The sequence below is a fragment of the Onychostoma macrolepis genome, chromosome 23 (genome assembly GCF_012432095.1).
Source record: "Onychostoma macrolepis isolate SWU-2019 chromosome 23, ASM1243209v1, whole genome shotgun sequence".
Taxonomy (NCBI): domain Eukaryota; kingdom Metazoa; phylum Chordata; class Actinopteri; order Cypriniformes; family Cyprinidae; genus Onychostoma; species Onychostoma macrolepis.
In genome coordinates this window covers 15,666,625-15,683,780 of record NC_081177.1, presented here as the reverse complement: position 1 = coordinate 15,683,780, position 17,156 = coordinate 15,666,625, and the positions used below count along the sequence as shown (strand labels likewise).

Genomic DNA, 17,156 nt, shown 5'->3' with positions numbered 1-17,156 from the left:
TCAAGGGGACAGGAAAGCTGCCTGACAGATGCTCCCCTGTAGATAGAGCGTGCGGCTTGGCTTCAGGCTGGAGTCTTTGAATCCCCTGGAACTGGGCGACATTTGAACTGTTTTATTTGCATCACCCCCGTGTGGATTAAGGAGAGTTAACTGCACAGTCTGAAGGAAGCACCTGCAATCCGGCTGCTGATGCTGTCGGGAGGCCTGCTTTGGGTAGAGCAGAGAGTTGGGCATCGCTCTCTTTCTCTCTTAAATCGTTCCATCAGTCGCTGTGTACATGCATGGGCAAAGGGACCTGGTAGAAGGCCAAGGTTAAGACTTTCATGTCAGCTGTATGTAAGAAGCACTGTGCCAGCTCACGTCAGAGCTGCTCTGAGATGGACATGGCACGTGGTGGACATCGCCAGCTGCCGAATCCTGGATCAGGGCCAATGGCAGGTGCCAGACATTTTCAGCAGCAGCCCATGCAGCCACTCTGTCAGACCTGTTAATGCCACATAAGTGCAGCTTGATCTAACATGACTCTGTGTTGCGTTGTCTTTCGTAGCTATAACCAGGTCCTTATGGATTCTCTGCCAGCAGAATATTAAAAAGTCCAGCACATTGCTCATTCTTTGCCTTCAACATAAAATCATTTCGCATTCCTGGTGTAACTGTGAACGAAGAAAGAAAAAAAGAAAGAAATGTCTTTGTTACTTTTAACCAAAATGTGAACTTGCTTTTCCTATAAAATGCTGTTCCATTTCCTCTGATGTCACTGAGGTCATTCAGGCTATTGGATAATGGTAAACAATTCTGTTTAGCCACTGTTTTTTCAAATTCCCACTTTTCTTTTTCAATTTCTCATTAGTGACAAAACAACCCTAGTAAAAAAGTAAAATACATTTATTTCATAGTAAGTATAGTTCAAACCTATTAATATATTTACTGACATATCGCTTGAGACTTACTGATATAAAAAGTACAATTAAACTTTATTGGACATTTCTTAATATTAAGCCAAAAATGTGTTTTAATGTCACTATTGATGAGGATTGTATGATCTTTGAATAATATCGCTCTTTAAATGCAAGATATTTAAAGTGTACTTGCAATAGTTCCACTTTAGTACAACCAAATATACGTATCTTTAGTTGGACTTCAGCCCTACTTCTGCACAATTAAAGTGCATTAAGTACAAAATTAGTTGTTCCAATTTAGCCGACTTCAAGTATACCAGTTTTGGTATACCAGAAGTACAATTGCAGGGGCTTTTCATTAAGCACATAAATATGTTAATGCATTTGTAGTATATTTAGCATGAAATAAATGTAATTTAATTCAAATGTAATTTTCACTAGGGAATATATTAATATTAATATTTGGACATTTTGATGAGGCATCAGCCGATAAACAATTGAGTATATATTACAAATAATACAATACTAACATTCAGATTATAGCAAGTTATCATCATCATCTGCATTTGTAGATTTTGGCAGCAGCCATTTAAACTCCATATCCTTCATATTAGTTGACTAATTTTCACCATCCAGTAAATTTTTTTTTGAGAACAGCAATTCACGTTGACAGATATTTTAGTTATTTGATTACAGTTCACATGTGGCAAATTGATTCTGGACCTGGTTATGACACAACACAATACAAACTGATGTTTAGAGATGACAATTGGACCATCATCCCTGTAGTCATTAACCAGAGCACCTCTCTGTCTTGCTCTGTTTCTTGGCATTACCTGCCTGTATGACAAGAATCCAGCTGCTCTTCTGGGTTTATTCAGTGATCTGGGAGGAAGTAAAGAGTGGGCTTAGGTTGGATCTTCACCAGCCTGGGGCAGAACTGGCAACAGCAGGATCATTTATTAATTTCTTCTCCGACATGTGGGGTAAAGCGGACTGGGCTTCAGACTGCTCGGCAGCCCTGAGGTGGAGGGGTTAGATCACAGGCTCATTTCACGTGTGACTGGATATGAATTAGCCGAAAGCCTGCCTTTCTCTCTATATTTCTCCCGCTGATCTCTTGACGCTCTCTCATCATCAACTCTTCTTGATGACAAACGGTGCTATGAAACGCCACACGGAGCGCGTTACTCCTCATGTTGCCATAGCAGGCAGCAGATGAGGCAATCAGTGGCACATCTTGGTACATGACGCAGGGCGTTCAGGGTCTTGAATGGCTGAGAAACTTTTGGCTCATCAAGAGTCCAAGACTTGGCAGCTCCTTGCGCTCACATATGGTGTCATCACCTGTACGCTTGCTGGAAATTGGCAGTCTACGCATTAGCATACGGGACGGGCGGCTTTCGGCATAGATGTTAGTTTTGTTATCGTTTTTGTTCTAAACAATATTTTTCGGGTTCAAAACCCGTTTATCTCTGTCATACCACAGAAAAACATTTCGAATCATCCCTCAGTGTTTAAAAATTTAAATGGAAATCTACAGGGCAAGGCATAGACGTTAACATACGCACTGTTTCAGAAGTCTGTTCTGATAAAATTGCTTACTAACCTTGTCTGTGCGGAGTTACATCCAATTTTTCAACTTTTCTCATTACCATGTAAAGGCGGTAAACCCTGCAAGGTACTATTTACATAGGGAAAAATCCTCCCACAAGAATTATGTCATATAACCTGGAGTTTATCCGCCTACTACAACAGTAGTACTATATGGCTACCACCGCTATATGGGCATTTAAAACAACTGTACATCTCAAATAACTCTCATTTTGTATGTAAGCATATTTATGTTTTAATAACAATATGAAATGACCAATGAGCCAGGACCCACTGGAGGCTTCAGCCAACTTCCAAGGGCAAAAATAACTATAAATCAAGATATTTCTTATTCACTCCCTTAAGTCTTTTTTTCCCCCTTTTTCATTAAATAAACAGTGTTCCTTCTGTCTAGAAAAAACCTGGATATATGAAGTAGCCTAATTTTAAGTATGATTTCTAGACCTGAAAAGGTCACATAAATTTCAGGTAGAATTTAGAAGAGTAAAAAATATTTTTTTAAATCCTTACCCTTAATCCAGTAAATCATGAAGAACTGGAAAAATCATGCAGCTTCACATATCATTCTGAACATTGGGGGATCCACTGCTGTATAAAGTGATGAAATAACATGTAAATCTTGAGATTTGATATTTCGTCGATGGCTTGGCTTCTAATTCAAAGACATTGCATCGCTATATTGCAAATAGCCATGCCTCCACGAAATCTCATTGGTCCAAAATTCTGCTCCACATAGCTAAATATTACACTTCAAAAATGCTGTCAGTGTGGAATCATAGTTAGTTTCATTAGTACACGAGTTACAAACTGAAATGATTTTCTGTGGTGCTCTATTTGCATAAACACATTGTTTATAGAGCTTAACTAACTTACATTGAATCCGGAACAATCTTCTTTACCCCTTTCATTTCCTAGTTTCTCTGCTTTTCTCTCACTCTTTTCTCTCTCTGCCTCTTTCAACTTCACTTCCGCCTAAAATACACACGCGAGTACAATGTTGTATGAAAAGACAGAAAGCCATCTTAATAACAGCCTTTCAAGAATAAGTATACGGCTATGGCGACTGAAGATGACAATGATTTTTGCGTCTTCTAATTGTGCACCCTGCCTCTCTGAAAACCAAATGGAGCGTTAAACTTGATTAAGGCGAACTGACTGCTCCCGTTGCCAGTTACTCTCTTTCAGCGTGCGTATTTGTGTCACAAAACCCAAAGCTGAGGCAAGCGACTCGAAGCCCACACCCCAGATCTCTCTTTCCCTCAGAGCGAACGCTACGCTGAGCTCCTGAATGACAGGTGCAGCCGAGTCGAAATAAGAAAACGCATGCCGTGACACACGGCGATAGCATCGGTGCTCTCCCGCACAAAGCTAGCGTATCTACACACTTGCTCCCTCTCGCCCAGGCTGTGACAGCCGGTCTGATAGAAGTAGTATTTCTGTAAGGTATCGTATTTCACACCTCGTCAGCTACTCGCTGTTCAAATACGAGATGATTAGCATGTAATTAAGAGCCTGTGCTAGCATGTTATCAGGTTCCCGACCAAGCGCAGCTAGCCTGTACACGAGGGATCCGTTAAAGTTGAGCACGAAGCCACGGATGATTGGGTGTTTGGATCCCTTGGTCCCTATTGTGGTGAAATCTTCACGGCGCGGTTATTATTGTCCTCTGAATCTTTTTAAATATATATCAGAGAATATGTATCTTTGAAGAAGACTTTTTTAAGTTTGAGCTCAGCTGCTGCATTGGAGAGGTTTGCGAGAGTGTTGACAAGGCTGCGGTGGTTGGAGCGTCGACGGATGCTTGCATGAAGTGAGGGCTTCCTTTGAAGCTGCAGCTAAACCCTGCTTTTCTGCCCTATTTATATCAATCATTCATCACTAGAGGCTCTGGCTGTCTGTGATTAAAGCCTCCCTACAGGAGGGCAACATCTGAATATGTATATATAATTCATATCTACAGGCACTCTCTCACATGCACAAGCGCACTCTCTCACAGATAAACCATATTCTGCAGTCTCAAACCCAGAAACACTTCTGGTCAAGAGTATGTGTAATGATCGGGTTGAGCTAGCAGAAAACCTAGCTTTTAAAAACCTCAAAGAATCACATCAGAAAGACGCGGTGAAGCAACCTGGGTCTTCTACATGTGCAGTTCATTAAATATGTGGGTAATTTAAAGGGATAGTGCACTCAAAAATAGAGATTCTGTCATTATTTTTCACTCTCTTGTCATTCCAAACCTGTGTGACTTTTAAAAGGTAAGGTTTAAAGAATACCCTGGCTGCTATTTTTCAATGTAATGAAAGTGAATGTGTATTCAAACTGTGTAGCTTCAAAATGACAAAAAAAGCATCATGAAAGTGGGTCTTCTGAAGCCATAAAATAGCTTTGTGTACAGGATAAACCAAAATTCTAAGATACAAATTGTCATCATTTACTCACCTTAATGTTGTTGCAAACCTGTATGACTCCTGTGGAACTTGTGGAAATACGATATTTAAGTTCTCTAAAACTATTTGAGTACCAGCATTTGGTTTTCATTTTGGGTGAACTATCTCTTTAGTCATTATTCACTGAAAATCTTGACAATCCACTCTAGCTCTTCTTGGCATGTTCATTAGAGTTTATGGGACTAGAATGAATCAGTCTTTAAGTCATATATTTTCTATAAATTTGCTTATTCAGTTCACAGAATCGTTCTGAATGATTTGCTCACAAATCCAACTAATCCAGATTTCAGTGACAAGGAATATATTAGGCTTAGTTCACACTGCAGGCTAAAGTGGCCCTTTTTTTGCCTAAATGTGACCCATATCTGACTTTCTTATGACAGTCTGAACAGCACAAATCCGTTTTTTTTTTCATATCAGGCCCAGGCCACTTTCATATGTGGTCCTAAATCGGATACATATCCGATGTTTTGCAGTGCGACTTCAGTCTGAGCGGCCATGTCGCATTACATTTTTACGTCCTTGAAATGCGACAGACGTCACAATTCTGCGCTGGAGGAAATCCTGCTCTCCTTCTTCTTAATATTCTTCTTCTTATCACTTCGTTATTTAGGCTCCGATTGCACATTAACTTAAAAAGTGCTAAACACACGCTAACACGAGCAGCATCCATTTTTATTTCCGCAAACACAGTGCGCTGCGTCTGATATCATGTCTTCTTCTGCGCATGCGGGTCACTTCAGGGCCATATACGGTTCACACATGAGACTGATGGCAGTCGTATTTAAATGACAATGTGAACAACAACGATCTGAGCATTAAGACCTGCAGTGTGAACTAAGTCTTTTTACTTTGCCTTTTTGAAGCATGAAAACTTTAGTCACCAGTCATTTTAATCATATTGAAAAGAACGACAAGGACATTCATTCAAAATCTCTCCTTTTATTTTCCACTGAAGAAAGTCAGTCATAGAATTTTGGAACAACATGAGGTGCAAGTAAATGACGAAATGTTCATTTTTGGGTGAACTAATCCTTTAAGGCTAAGCCCTTGTTGTTTGACTACAAAAGGGGCTCTTTGCAGGTGTTCAGGTGTTGGGGTGTAATGAAGCTTAAGTGATATGATGGAAACACGATGCTTTTTGCAGGCAGGAGTGGGTTTATTCACGGTGTTTCAATGCATCTGATTTTGATATGAATCTGTGAGGCATGCAAAGCATTGCTCGGGCTAAGGACGCCCTGCTGAAACCATGCTGAGGCTTTTTTTGCTTGTTTTAATGGCGAAGGGAAATGGGTGGGAGGGTGTAGGTAGAATTCAAAGGTGAGAAAGAAGGCTTACAGAAACATTTCCATCTATGCTTACCCATCATTCCATTCCTGCTTTCTCCCAGAATCCATTGAGCTGACGGCCAAACCCACCCCCTTCCCAACCACCCACCGCACCACCCCTCCCACCGCTCACGTCAAGATCACCAAACAGCGCCATGGCCACACCACCACCACCACTACTTCAAGCATTCCCGAGGATCTGGACAGCTTCGTGGTGGAGGCACTGCCTCCACCGAAGGTGGTCAATGCAGGAAAGTACTCCAGCTCTTTCACCACCCACCGCCCCACCACACTCAACAAACCACCGCGCACCTCATCCCCACCCCTGGACTCCAGCCCTGACTTTGACGAATCGGGCAGTGGAGAGCCCAGTGGGGACGACGAGATGGTGAGCGGAATGGAGGAGAGCGGAGAAGAGCCACTTGGTAATGCATTCACCATAATCTTTCAGTCATAAGGGGTTTAGGCATAATTGTCAAGAACAGATGACAAGAGATGATGAAATTCTCCCTTGTATGGAGGGACCTTGCGTGTGAGATGACCTCGACTCCAATTGTAATGGCATATCAATTTAGCACTGCCCATTATCTCAGCGCCCATTATTATTTGAGAGGTTTTGACACCTGACATCCAGCTGCTAAGTGAGCGGTTTCATTTGGAATCACTTTGGTGAATAATTCACCAAAATGACTAGCTTCAGTTTTTAACGTGGCCTAACCTTATGAGTAAGCCTCTTCTAAAGGCCATTTCAGATGAAGTCGATGTAACCACTGTTCCTTTCTCTCCTTGCACAGTCTGTGTTTGTCAGGAACCGAGCTCAAGACATAGACCCCATGAAATGAATTGACAGTTTTCTTTCCTATGTTGACATTTTTGCTATTGAGATTTTGTTATATCCTATTTATATATATTGTAACTATTTTTGATTATATTACTGGTAGGGCTGGGTATCGAGTTCGATACTTTTTAGGCACCGATCGAAAAACGCCTTGTCGTTCGGTACCAAATTTCGATACCTAAGGGGTTAATCTCATCAACATTAGTGAGGCAATAAGCCTGCAGCACTAGGTGTGTTCGACTAGAAGCGACGCCGTCTCACTAAATGAAGACATAAACACATGAACAACATCTCCAGAACTGCTCTGAGAGTCACTTCATGAGCATTTTACCATTTGATTTGAGTAAAACTAGGGTCATATCATATACACACAGAACTGTAAAGGTATTCACGGCAACCTGTCAAAATAAAAGTAACTTGGAAGATGCTGTGGCAGAAATATATTAATATTGTTCAACAGAATGTACATACTGCTACTACTAGGCTGCTATTAAAATTATTAAAACTTTATTTTTTTAAGTAATGATCACACAACATTTCTTCCATGTTTTAATTTTAATAGTAAACCCCCTTTGTTTGCCAAAATAAATAAATAAATTTAGATTTTCAATAATTTAAAGATAAATTAAAAGAAAAAGAAAACATTTCATAAGGCTATTTTAAGAATAAATTTGAATAAACTAAGTTGTTTTATGCATTCAAATAATTAGACATACTACAACACAGAATCTAATAACAATAAAACATATGGTGAAAGAAAATAAAACACCCACTTATGAAAGTGGATAAAGAATTTCAATTTCTTGAAGTCTTTAACAACCTAGAATAAATTAATAGAAATGATGATTCTGTCTGAGCTATGCATTTTAAAAGAACATGCACTAGTGTAAACGCAGCCTAACAGATGTGTAAACTGAAAACTATTTGAACTTTATTAAAACTATTTGCACTGATTTGGATATATTTTGTTCCTTCGTGCAGTGGCTCAGGAGATGAGGCTTTGAGTCTGTATAAATGTCAACAAGCTGAAAAAATAAAACCAAAGTTTTTTGAGATAATGTAATCTTGTTAAAACTGATTTCATAAAATTGGTATTGACAAAAGTATCGTGCAGGAACCGGTATCGGTATCGATATTGAAAATTTTTGTACGATACCCAGCTCTAATTACTGGTTGCATTTTTTAATTGCCAGACCAGTTGAGAACCACAGCTACTGTACTTATTTTCTGCCTTGACAGCTCATACCATGGAAGAAAGGAACAAAGACACTTTCAAAATGAACAATTTCCAGCTGCTACCTACAATTTACAAGTATATTAAGTTGGTTATTAAAAAAAAAAAGCTAAGATAATCCTTAGTTGCATTACTTGCCTCTAGCAAAAAAATAGCAAGAAGCTAAAAATAGGGGAAGCTGCAATTCTAAAATTAATTCTAAAAATTGATCTTGTTTGGCCCATTTTGGCATTTTATTTTTTTTTTTTTTTTTAAATGTGGATCTGTTCTTTTTGTCAACCTACTGCAGACTTCTGCAAACTAATGGACATCGACTCCAATTTTGTTCTCCAATACCACCGTCTCTAAAATGATAACCTCTTGGTTGACATAAGTGACAAATCCCTCAGTCCCTTTACTTGTTTTGTGTCCTTCAACACCACGATACATAAAGTAGACCAGCTATTTTTACTCAGCTAATGCTAGCTTTACTGTTTAACTGCCTGAACTGGTATAAGAGAGAGCAGCAGGGCCTCAGATTTATTCTCTTGTCACTGTTGGACCGGAGCGCTCTTTGACACAGGACACATGAAGTCTGTCTAACATCGGAGTGGGAGGCATCTCTTGGGACTCTCTGATGACTTTCTGCCTCCCAGTGAACCAATAGCCTGTAAGGCTGAAGCAGTGTGGCGGCCAGCATGCACCTCGGGGGCAGCGGCTCATAAATTTGCCCACAGACGCGATGAAAAGACGTCCAGGGTTGCTTTCCAGCTCTACGCCAAAAGTCATTTTCCACCACTCACTATTTTCACACGCTGCCTCTCTCATACTCACAGAGCCCTTGAACATCTGATGGCTTTATGGCTTGTTTGGCAAGCAGGAGATATTTTGCTCCAACCCTCAGTGCTAATCTTCTGTATATATCCTTGTAGGTGTGAGGCTGGCTCTATAGCTAAGACAGTTTTAACAAGCTATTGTTAGGGTTTGACTAAATGTGAGTTTAAAAAGTAGGAATACATCAAGAAAGATGTAAAAGTCATTTCGCAGCTACTCGCAGATTGTTTACTGCAAATCAAAGAGTCAACCATAGAGCCGTCTGCCTCTGCAATTATTTACATCATAATTTTCCTTCTCTACAATGTGACATGTTTATTTTTTTTTGCAATTATACAAACATAGAGATATCAGTTTAAACTAGTTGCTGCCTAGAAGCATCAAATTCTAGAAATCCTGCTCGTGTGACGTCTTCATCTTTCTCTTCAGGTACAACAGTAGCAACTACCACTCTTCCCACAGCCGAAGAACGGTCTTCCTGTGACAACACACCTTACGGCTGCTGTCCCGATGGGAAGACGGTTGCCAGCAGCTCTGAGAATACAAACTGCCCCTGTAAGTTCCCGCCAATCACTCTTAGATAACAGCACGTGTTCGTTTATTAACTGTATGACCAGCTCTATGACTAAGCCGCCAACAGTGATTATTCTTTTTATCCTGGAAGACTGAGAGAATGGTGAGGAGGAGGGAGCCAGAGTTCTTAATGACAGGGGAAACTACAGTCTATGAGCATGTATTATCTTAGACATGCCGTATGGATGTTGATTTTGTGTGCCCAGGGTCCAAAATTAGTACTTGTCAAGTGCCAAATGCTTGTAAATATTGCTTGCTACTCACCAGTTGGCTGGTGACTTTATCAGGAACTGAATTTTGTATGTGTATATATATAGGTGTAATTTTAAGCAGCCATCACTCCAGGTATTCAGTGTTACATGATCCTTCAGAAATCATTGGAATATGCTGATTTGGTGCTCAAGAAACATTATTATTAATGTTGAAAACAGTAGTGCTGCTTAATATTTTTTGGAAACCATGAAACCATGACAGTTTTTGTTTCCAGAAATCTTTGATGAATAAGTTAAAAAGAATGGCATTTATTTCTTTTGTCACATAAACTTTTTTACTGATGAATTTATTTTGTCATGACTTAATAGTTAATTAAGTATTCCTTTTAAAACAATCTTGCTAACCACAAACTGTTGAATGGTAGTGTATATAAACAGTTAATTTTGGACCCTGAGTATGCCAGATGCAGGGGAGCAGGTTCAGTGTCAGTAGCCGTAGCAAATGGATAAACCAATTCTCCAAAATGTGTTCTGACTGGCATTAGACCAGATGTGTCCATGCACACACAAACCCTTTTCTCGCACCAGCCCCATCTGTTTGATAAGAGCAGAAATTACACACAATGGAGACTAATCAATACAGGACAGACAGCCAGTAGTAGGCAGATGTTTTGTGTTCTCTGTATGGGAACACTAGGTCAAGTGCTCACGTCTCTTCTCATATCCGTCAGCCGGGTCTCGTAACTCCCCACCGTTTATTGGCGATGTGTCACAGCGGCCGAGAGCGAGGGCCCTAATGTCCATTGCGTTCAGTCTCTGCTGTCAGCTCGAGCTCTCCCCATGTCTCTCAAGCACTAAGGAGAACTCCCCCTCGTATTAAACTGTTTTATTGAAAGGCTGAAAACAGCAAACAGTGCAGTTTACCCCCTGCTGACTGAATGCAATGTTATCTGGCTTTCCAGTCCTCAGATTATAAACTGTAATTATACAAAATAATCGATTTATTTATTTATATATGAACAAATACTTATTTAATATATATTTCTATGCATGTATGTCTTTTTATATGTACCATATTTTTAAATATACTACAAAATACATTATCATGCTAAGTGAGAAATATTTATGTCTGAATTTTCTCAAATTACTTCTCAAAAAAATCATTTTGGACCCTGGAAAAAAAGTGTTTAAAGAATAAAAGTCTTACATTTCTTTTACTACTGGAATCATGATGCTGTTATAGTCGGTGTTTATTCTCCTCTGTTGTCCTCTATGGACCAATTCTGAGCCTATGATTTAAACTAGGGAGTCTTAGATGCCTCTGCCCTACCCCTCTGCTTAAAAGTTCAAATGTTATTTAAGAATGAATTTACATATCTAGTGTAAATTAAAATTATATAGCTCATTGTACAACAGGAAGCCATCTGGACTCTTTGTAACCAAAGATAAGGACAGTTTTAATGAGTAGACGCTAGCAATGATGGACCATAGCCGTATTGTGGTGAAGAATTTGGGACTTTAATTTGAATCCACATCTAAAGCCTGATTTCTCCACATGTCTTTGCGCTCCGTGGGAAATTCCTGTCCTCAGATGTTTCCGATTTAGAATCCGATCGCTGTTTCCCTCCATCTCTCTTCACATTCAAATCTCCCCCATTTGCTCCTTTTTGAAAGTCCCATCAGATACGAAGTGATGTGTGTCTGTGCAAAAAGACCCTTATCATGCCGTTTTAACCAGCTTCTGTCACTCACCCGTTCCTGGGATTAGAAGACAATTACGGCTATCTTTCACGATAATCATACAAGTGCTTATCCCGGTCCCAGCCAAGCTGGAGCCTGGCCGGTATGATTGATTTGGGCAATTTGTTCAGCTGATTACATGCTGCACAGAACCCAGCATCAGGCCCGCTCCCCGCTCTCCTTCAGTCGTTTATTCATTATTTATTTCTCTCCGTCATGTAAAAACGGGCCTCTGATCCTCTCTCACTCTTTCCGCTTATTAGTGTCAATGCGAAAGGTCAGCAATAACCTTAAAGGAATGTTTAATGATGACCCCGACCCTAGTCGGGACATATGAAAGTGTCTTTTAACCTATTATCTGTGATATATTGTGCAATGTATGTCAGTGTCACTGTCTAACCGATCTCTTTCCACTCAGTCCTCCATGCCAGCTTTTGGGAAGAGTCTCGGTCTGGTAAAGTCCAGTCCATCCTTCCTTCCAGACCTTCTCCCTTTATCCATATTCTCACATACTTCCCTATACCTCCACCTCCACTGCAAACAAATCTCTCTTTCTTCACTCAGTGAACCCCACAACTAACCTCAAAGAAGTTCCATCACTAACTTACAGACTGGCATTGCACCAATCACAAGTGTCTGTAGCTAAGAGTAGACTGGCACTGTGTTTCATCGAAGTGTCTTTTATATAACCATATGTGCTTCCCTGCCTTGCCCCATAGCCACCATGCGTTTCAGCGGCTTCCTACACCTGGATAAGGTAGAGGATCAGGAGGTCTTCTACACGCCTGAGATGGAAGACCCCAAGTCAGAGCTGTTTGGCGAAACGGCCCGCAGCATCGAAAGCGCTGTGAGTTATGCAGCTCAAATTTATGCTTGAGTTCACTTTCAGTTCAGCTTTGAAAAGAAGTTCAGATTTCGGTTACAGTTTCATTTTATAAAAAACTTTATGCTGCTTTAGTGATGCTTTATTTTTCAGTTGTGTGGCAGCTCAATTGTTTCAAAACGCTGTAGCTGTTCTAAAAAGTAGCAGAATAACTGAAACTTGATTGAAGATTAGCTTATTGTTTATCACAGATTCTTTTCTTGTTTGTTTCAACCCTTTACTTCTCCATCCAGTCTCTTTTCTCTTGAGGTTGGCCCCTTGGGAATTAATGCGGAATGCATTGTGATAATTGGTGGAATTATCCAATGAAATAGGTTGAATATGCCTTTTGAAAAAATATGTGTCTGGTGATCTGTCAGTGTCTGGAAAGCAGTGCAGTAACATAAAAATAAAATACAGACACTTGATTTTGAAGTTTGTGATCAATACAAATCCCATTTTAGCAACCAGTGCTCAAAACTGTCTAGATGCTAAATATAGTCTGCTAGCACTAGTCACGATACCAACGTTTCAGTAGCACATACCGATTCTAGTGAAATTTCACATTATTTGATACTAATTTTAAGAATGCAGCAAAAACTAATATGCTGTTTAATTTTTTCAATGTGGAATATTAGTTAAATATAAACAAATGAAATCAATTAAACATTTCCTCAAATTTTAATAGTTAAATTCAGTTAAATTTGACAATTAGTGCTGTCAGACGATTAATCGCTATTAATTGCATCCAAAATAAAAGATTTGTTTACATAATATATGTGTGTGTACTGTGTACATTTATGTATATATAAATACACACATGTATGTATATATTTCAGAAAAATTGTATGTTTATATATTAAATAGATTTATATATAATATAAATTATATTAATATAAATATATACATGTAAATACATGTAAGTATTTTCAAAATATATACTGTATGTTTGTGTATTTATATATACATAATAAATACTTTTATTTTGGATGTGATTAATCGTTTGACAGCACTAGTTAATATATATTTTTTAAATATATATTTTTCTTGTTAATACTTTGCCAAAAATGACCTTTTGTTTTTCTCTTATTTAGTTATAATTTTTTATTCAAAGTTTTTAAAGATACATTACAAAGACAAAAAAAAGCAGGAACGGAATATAGGAACAATACAATCAAATAGAACAACAACAAAAAACACAGTAAGATAATAATAGTAATAGTGAACAATTACAAAGAAGTTAGTTAAATAAACAAACATTTAGACCAAGAAGTGCATTTGATACATCACTGCTAGTTTAATAACCTTTTTGACAGTATTATTAATTTATATATGTGACCCTGGACCACAAAACCAGTCATAAGGGTCATTTTTTTAAATTGAGATTTATACATCATCTGAAAGCTGAATACATAAGCTTTCCATTGATGTATGTTTGTTAGGGACAATATTTGGCCGAGATGCAACTATTTGAAAATCTGGAATCTGAGGGTGCAAAAAAATGAAAATATTGAGAAAATCACCTTTAAAGTTGTCCAAATGAAGTTCTTAGCAATGCATATTACTAATCAAAAATTAAGTTTTTAATTTACAAAATATCTTGCAAACATGATCTTAACTTAATATCCTAATGATTTTTGGCATAAAAGAAAAATAGATCATTTTGACCCATACAATGTATTGTTGGCTATTGCTACAAATATACCCCAGCGACTTATGACTGGTTTTGTGGTCCAGGGTCACATGTTTATTTTGGTTTAGTTTTATTTAATTTCCAAAAAGCGATTATTTATCATTTTAGTTGTAGTTCACGGTTTCAACACTGGTTGGTATCTTGGCCTCAACGCACCGATACTTTTGACATACTTAATATCTGGGACACTTCATTTCTACCGATTATTGTCGATTTGATTGCACATATACTATTTAAACTAAACTGAGCTGAACAATGACATCTCTGAATTCAATAATGAAATATTTCAAATAATGAAAATTGAGTGTTTAATCTTGTACATTACTGACACTCTATCCTCCAATTTGATACTGTTAAGTGCTTTGACACAATCTGTATTGTTAAAAGCGCTATATAAATAAAGGTGACTTGTCTTGACTTGACATACTGATAGCCTAGCTTCCTTCACTGAGTTTTTCTTGCATTCTTCGGGTGACACTGCAAACTACCTGCCGGCATCTGCCGAAGAAGCTGGCGATTTGTTCTCGGCTTGTTAACCCATTTTGGGCGTGTCTGGGAATGAAGGGCAGTACTATAATGAGTTCCACTTATCACTCTAATGTTAGCTAGTGCTGTGACCGAGATTCCCGACAGGGACTAAGCGAGGATGTAATCAGCCTTTCTCTAGGAGTGCGCTACCTGACACAGAAAGCTAATCCCCCATACTTCACTCTCTCGCTTGGTGAGGTCCAAATCTCAAATGGGGCCATGGGCAGTACAGAGCCAGCAATTGAAATGGTTTCACTTGCCTTGAGCGTGTCCTAATCCCGCTTCTTCATGATGTTCATGATGCTCCCAGGTTCAGCAGAGCACCCCCTCCCCTTCACGCCTCGATATCTCACCCTGTCTTTCCCTTCACTTAATTTCAACACTGTGCTAGACTCTGTGTAAGCAGCTTCTGAGGATAGAGACCAGTTTCTGGGTCAGCATTTCTATCCGGCTATGCTGGGCAGCCTGGTTTTGTTGGGGGTCTCTCCAGTGAGGCCTGAAGGAAGGGAGGGAGCATCTCCTTTCATTTCTTGCCCAGCATGGATCCAAAAGTACAATGAACTCACACAGGGTCAGCCTAGAGGCAAAAGCCATTATGTCTGCGACAACTGTGCGCTTTTCCAAATTCAAGTGCAGCTGTGAATGAAAAGAGTGAAGAAGGAAAACACAAGGCCCTTGGGTGACTTGAATGGGGTACTCGATGGACCTCCTGCTGAGACACTCTTACAGAATGTGCACACACGTCAGAGAGCGCTAGAACAACTCACAAAGCGGTTTGTGAGTCGATTGAGTGCATCCTAATTGGAAACCACTTCTCGTTTGCTCTAGTTTTGACCAATTAGGTGCACTGAAATGAATTTGGTTTTGGTGAAATGGTCTTTGTATTCCGGGAACCAGCAGCAACTAAGCTCGTCTTACGTTATACCAAATCGGTGACAGAACTCTTCTGCGTGTACCGAGGTGGAAACCGAGCCGATTCTAAACAGGCAGCATTGAAATCTGACATTTACCGCTGACTTCGAAACGTGTTCATGTAATTACTTCTGCACTGTAGTTAAATGTCAATTTGTGCACTGAGACCCGATGGGGTTCAGTAGAGTTTTTCCACTGACACACTTTCTCATCCTGTGGAGGAATTTGGAGTTAACAAGAACTAGATCAGCATATCGAGCTTATTACCAGTTCACACACTGCACTTGGGGCATTTACTACTTTGTTTTTCTCTATCTTACTTTCTTTCTGCTTTTATTTTTCCAGCTGAATGAGTTGTTTCGCAAGTCAGATGTCCAGAAAGACTTCAAGAGTGTCCGTGTGAAGAATCTGGCCCCCAGTAACTCCATAATTGCCTTTATCGAGGTTCACTTTGACCCAGGTAAAGTTACACCAAAGGTTTTCTTAAAGATTGTTTACTCAAAAAGATCTGAATTGTGCCCAATGATAATGTTTTATGTACACATGCTGTTTGTATCATTTCAGTGGCCAACTCACTATTACCAAATAATCTAACGCAGGGGTGCCAAATTTATCTCCTTGAGGGCCACAGTCCTACAGAGTTTAGTTCCAACCATGCTCCAACACACATACCTGTAGTTTTCAAATCGTCCTGAAGGACTTCATTAGCTGGATCAGGTGCGTTTAATTAGGATTGAAGCTAAACTCAGCTGGACTGTAGCCCTTCAGGAACTGAGTTTGGCACCCTGATCTAACTGCTCAAACTCCCCCATAAAATTAACACTGAGCACATCTTGTATAATAGAGGCCAGCTAGTGGCAGTGAAGAGGTGAAAACATGCCTGCCTCCCATGCCGGTTGACGTTGGTTTGAGTCCCTCTCCAAGCAGTGCGCATAGGACCAGTTACGTTGGTGCCGTGACCCGGATGGTAGTGAGGTTTAGGCGGATGCATGTCACAAAGGCCAGCTAGTAGGTGGTGTACAGAAACCTCATTCCTCTGGCCTCAAGAGGCACATTAGTGACTGGTGATAGGGCCTGCTGTTTTGAGTGTCCTTGTTAGCACACCTGCCTCCCATGCCGATTGACACTGGTTCAAATCTCGCAGTAGGACCGGTAACACTTGACTTTAAGTTTCAACTGAGCCTAACTACCTGCATGATTTTTACTGTACATTTCTGCCATAGTCACCACTAATGACCTACTCCTAAATATATTGTAGAAACGTAAAATTTTCTGTAAAGCTGCTTTGCAGCGATTTGTATTGTGAAAAGCGCTATACAAATAAACTTGAATTGAATGTATAGCATGCTATGCCACAATAGTGCAGCATCACTACACAATCCAGGCTCTTTAAAATGCGGAAAGTGAGCTTAACTACAATGCACATTTGGACATATGTCTAATTATAATGCTTTTCTTCA

The 17,156-nt window shown here is 39.5% G+C and overlaps 1 protein-coding gene across 8 annotated transcripts in view; it reads left to right on the top strand.

The window, feature by feature from the left end:
* agrn (agrin) overlaps positions 1-17,156 on the top strand; it is a 261,211-nt gene that overhangs the window by 215,599 nt on the left and 28,456 nt on the right. For all 8 annotated transcript variants that reach the window (XM_058764050.1, XM_058764049.1, XM_058764048.1 and 5 more), the window contains 4 exons: positions 6,354-6,716; positions 9,606-9,731; positions 12,421-12,548; positions 16,042-16,156. In XM_058764050.1, the coding sequence (XP_058620033.1) occupies positions 6,354-6,716; positions 9,606-9,731; positions 12,421-12,548; positions 16,042-16,156 (732 nt within the window). The remainder of the gene's footprint in view (positions 1-6,353; positions 6,717-9,605; positions 9,732-12,420; positions 12,549-16,041; positions 16,157-17,156) is intronic.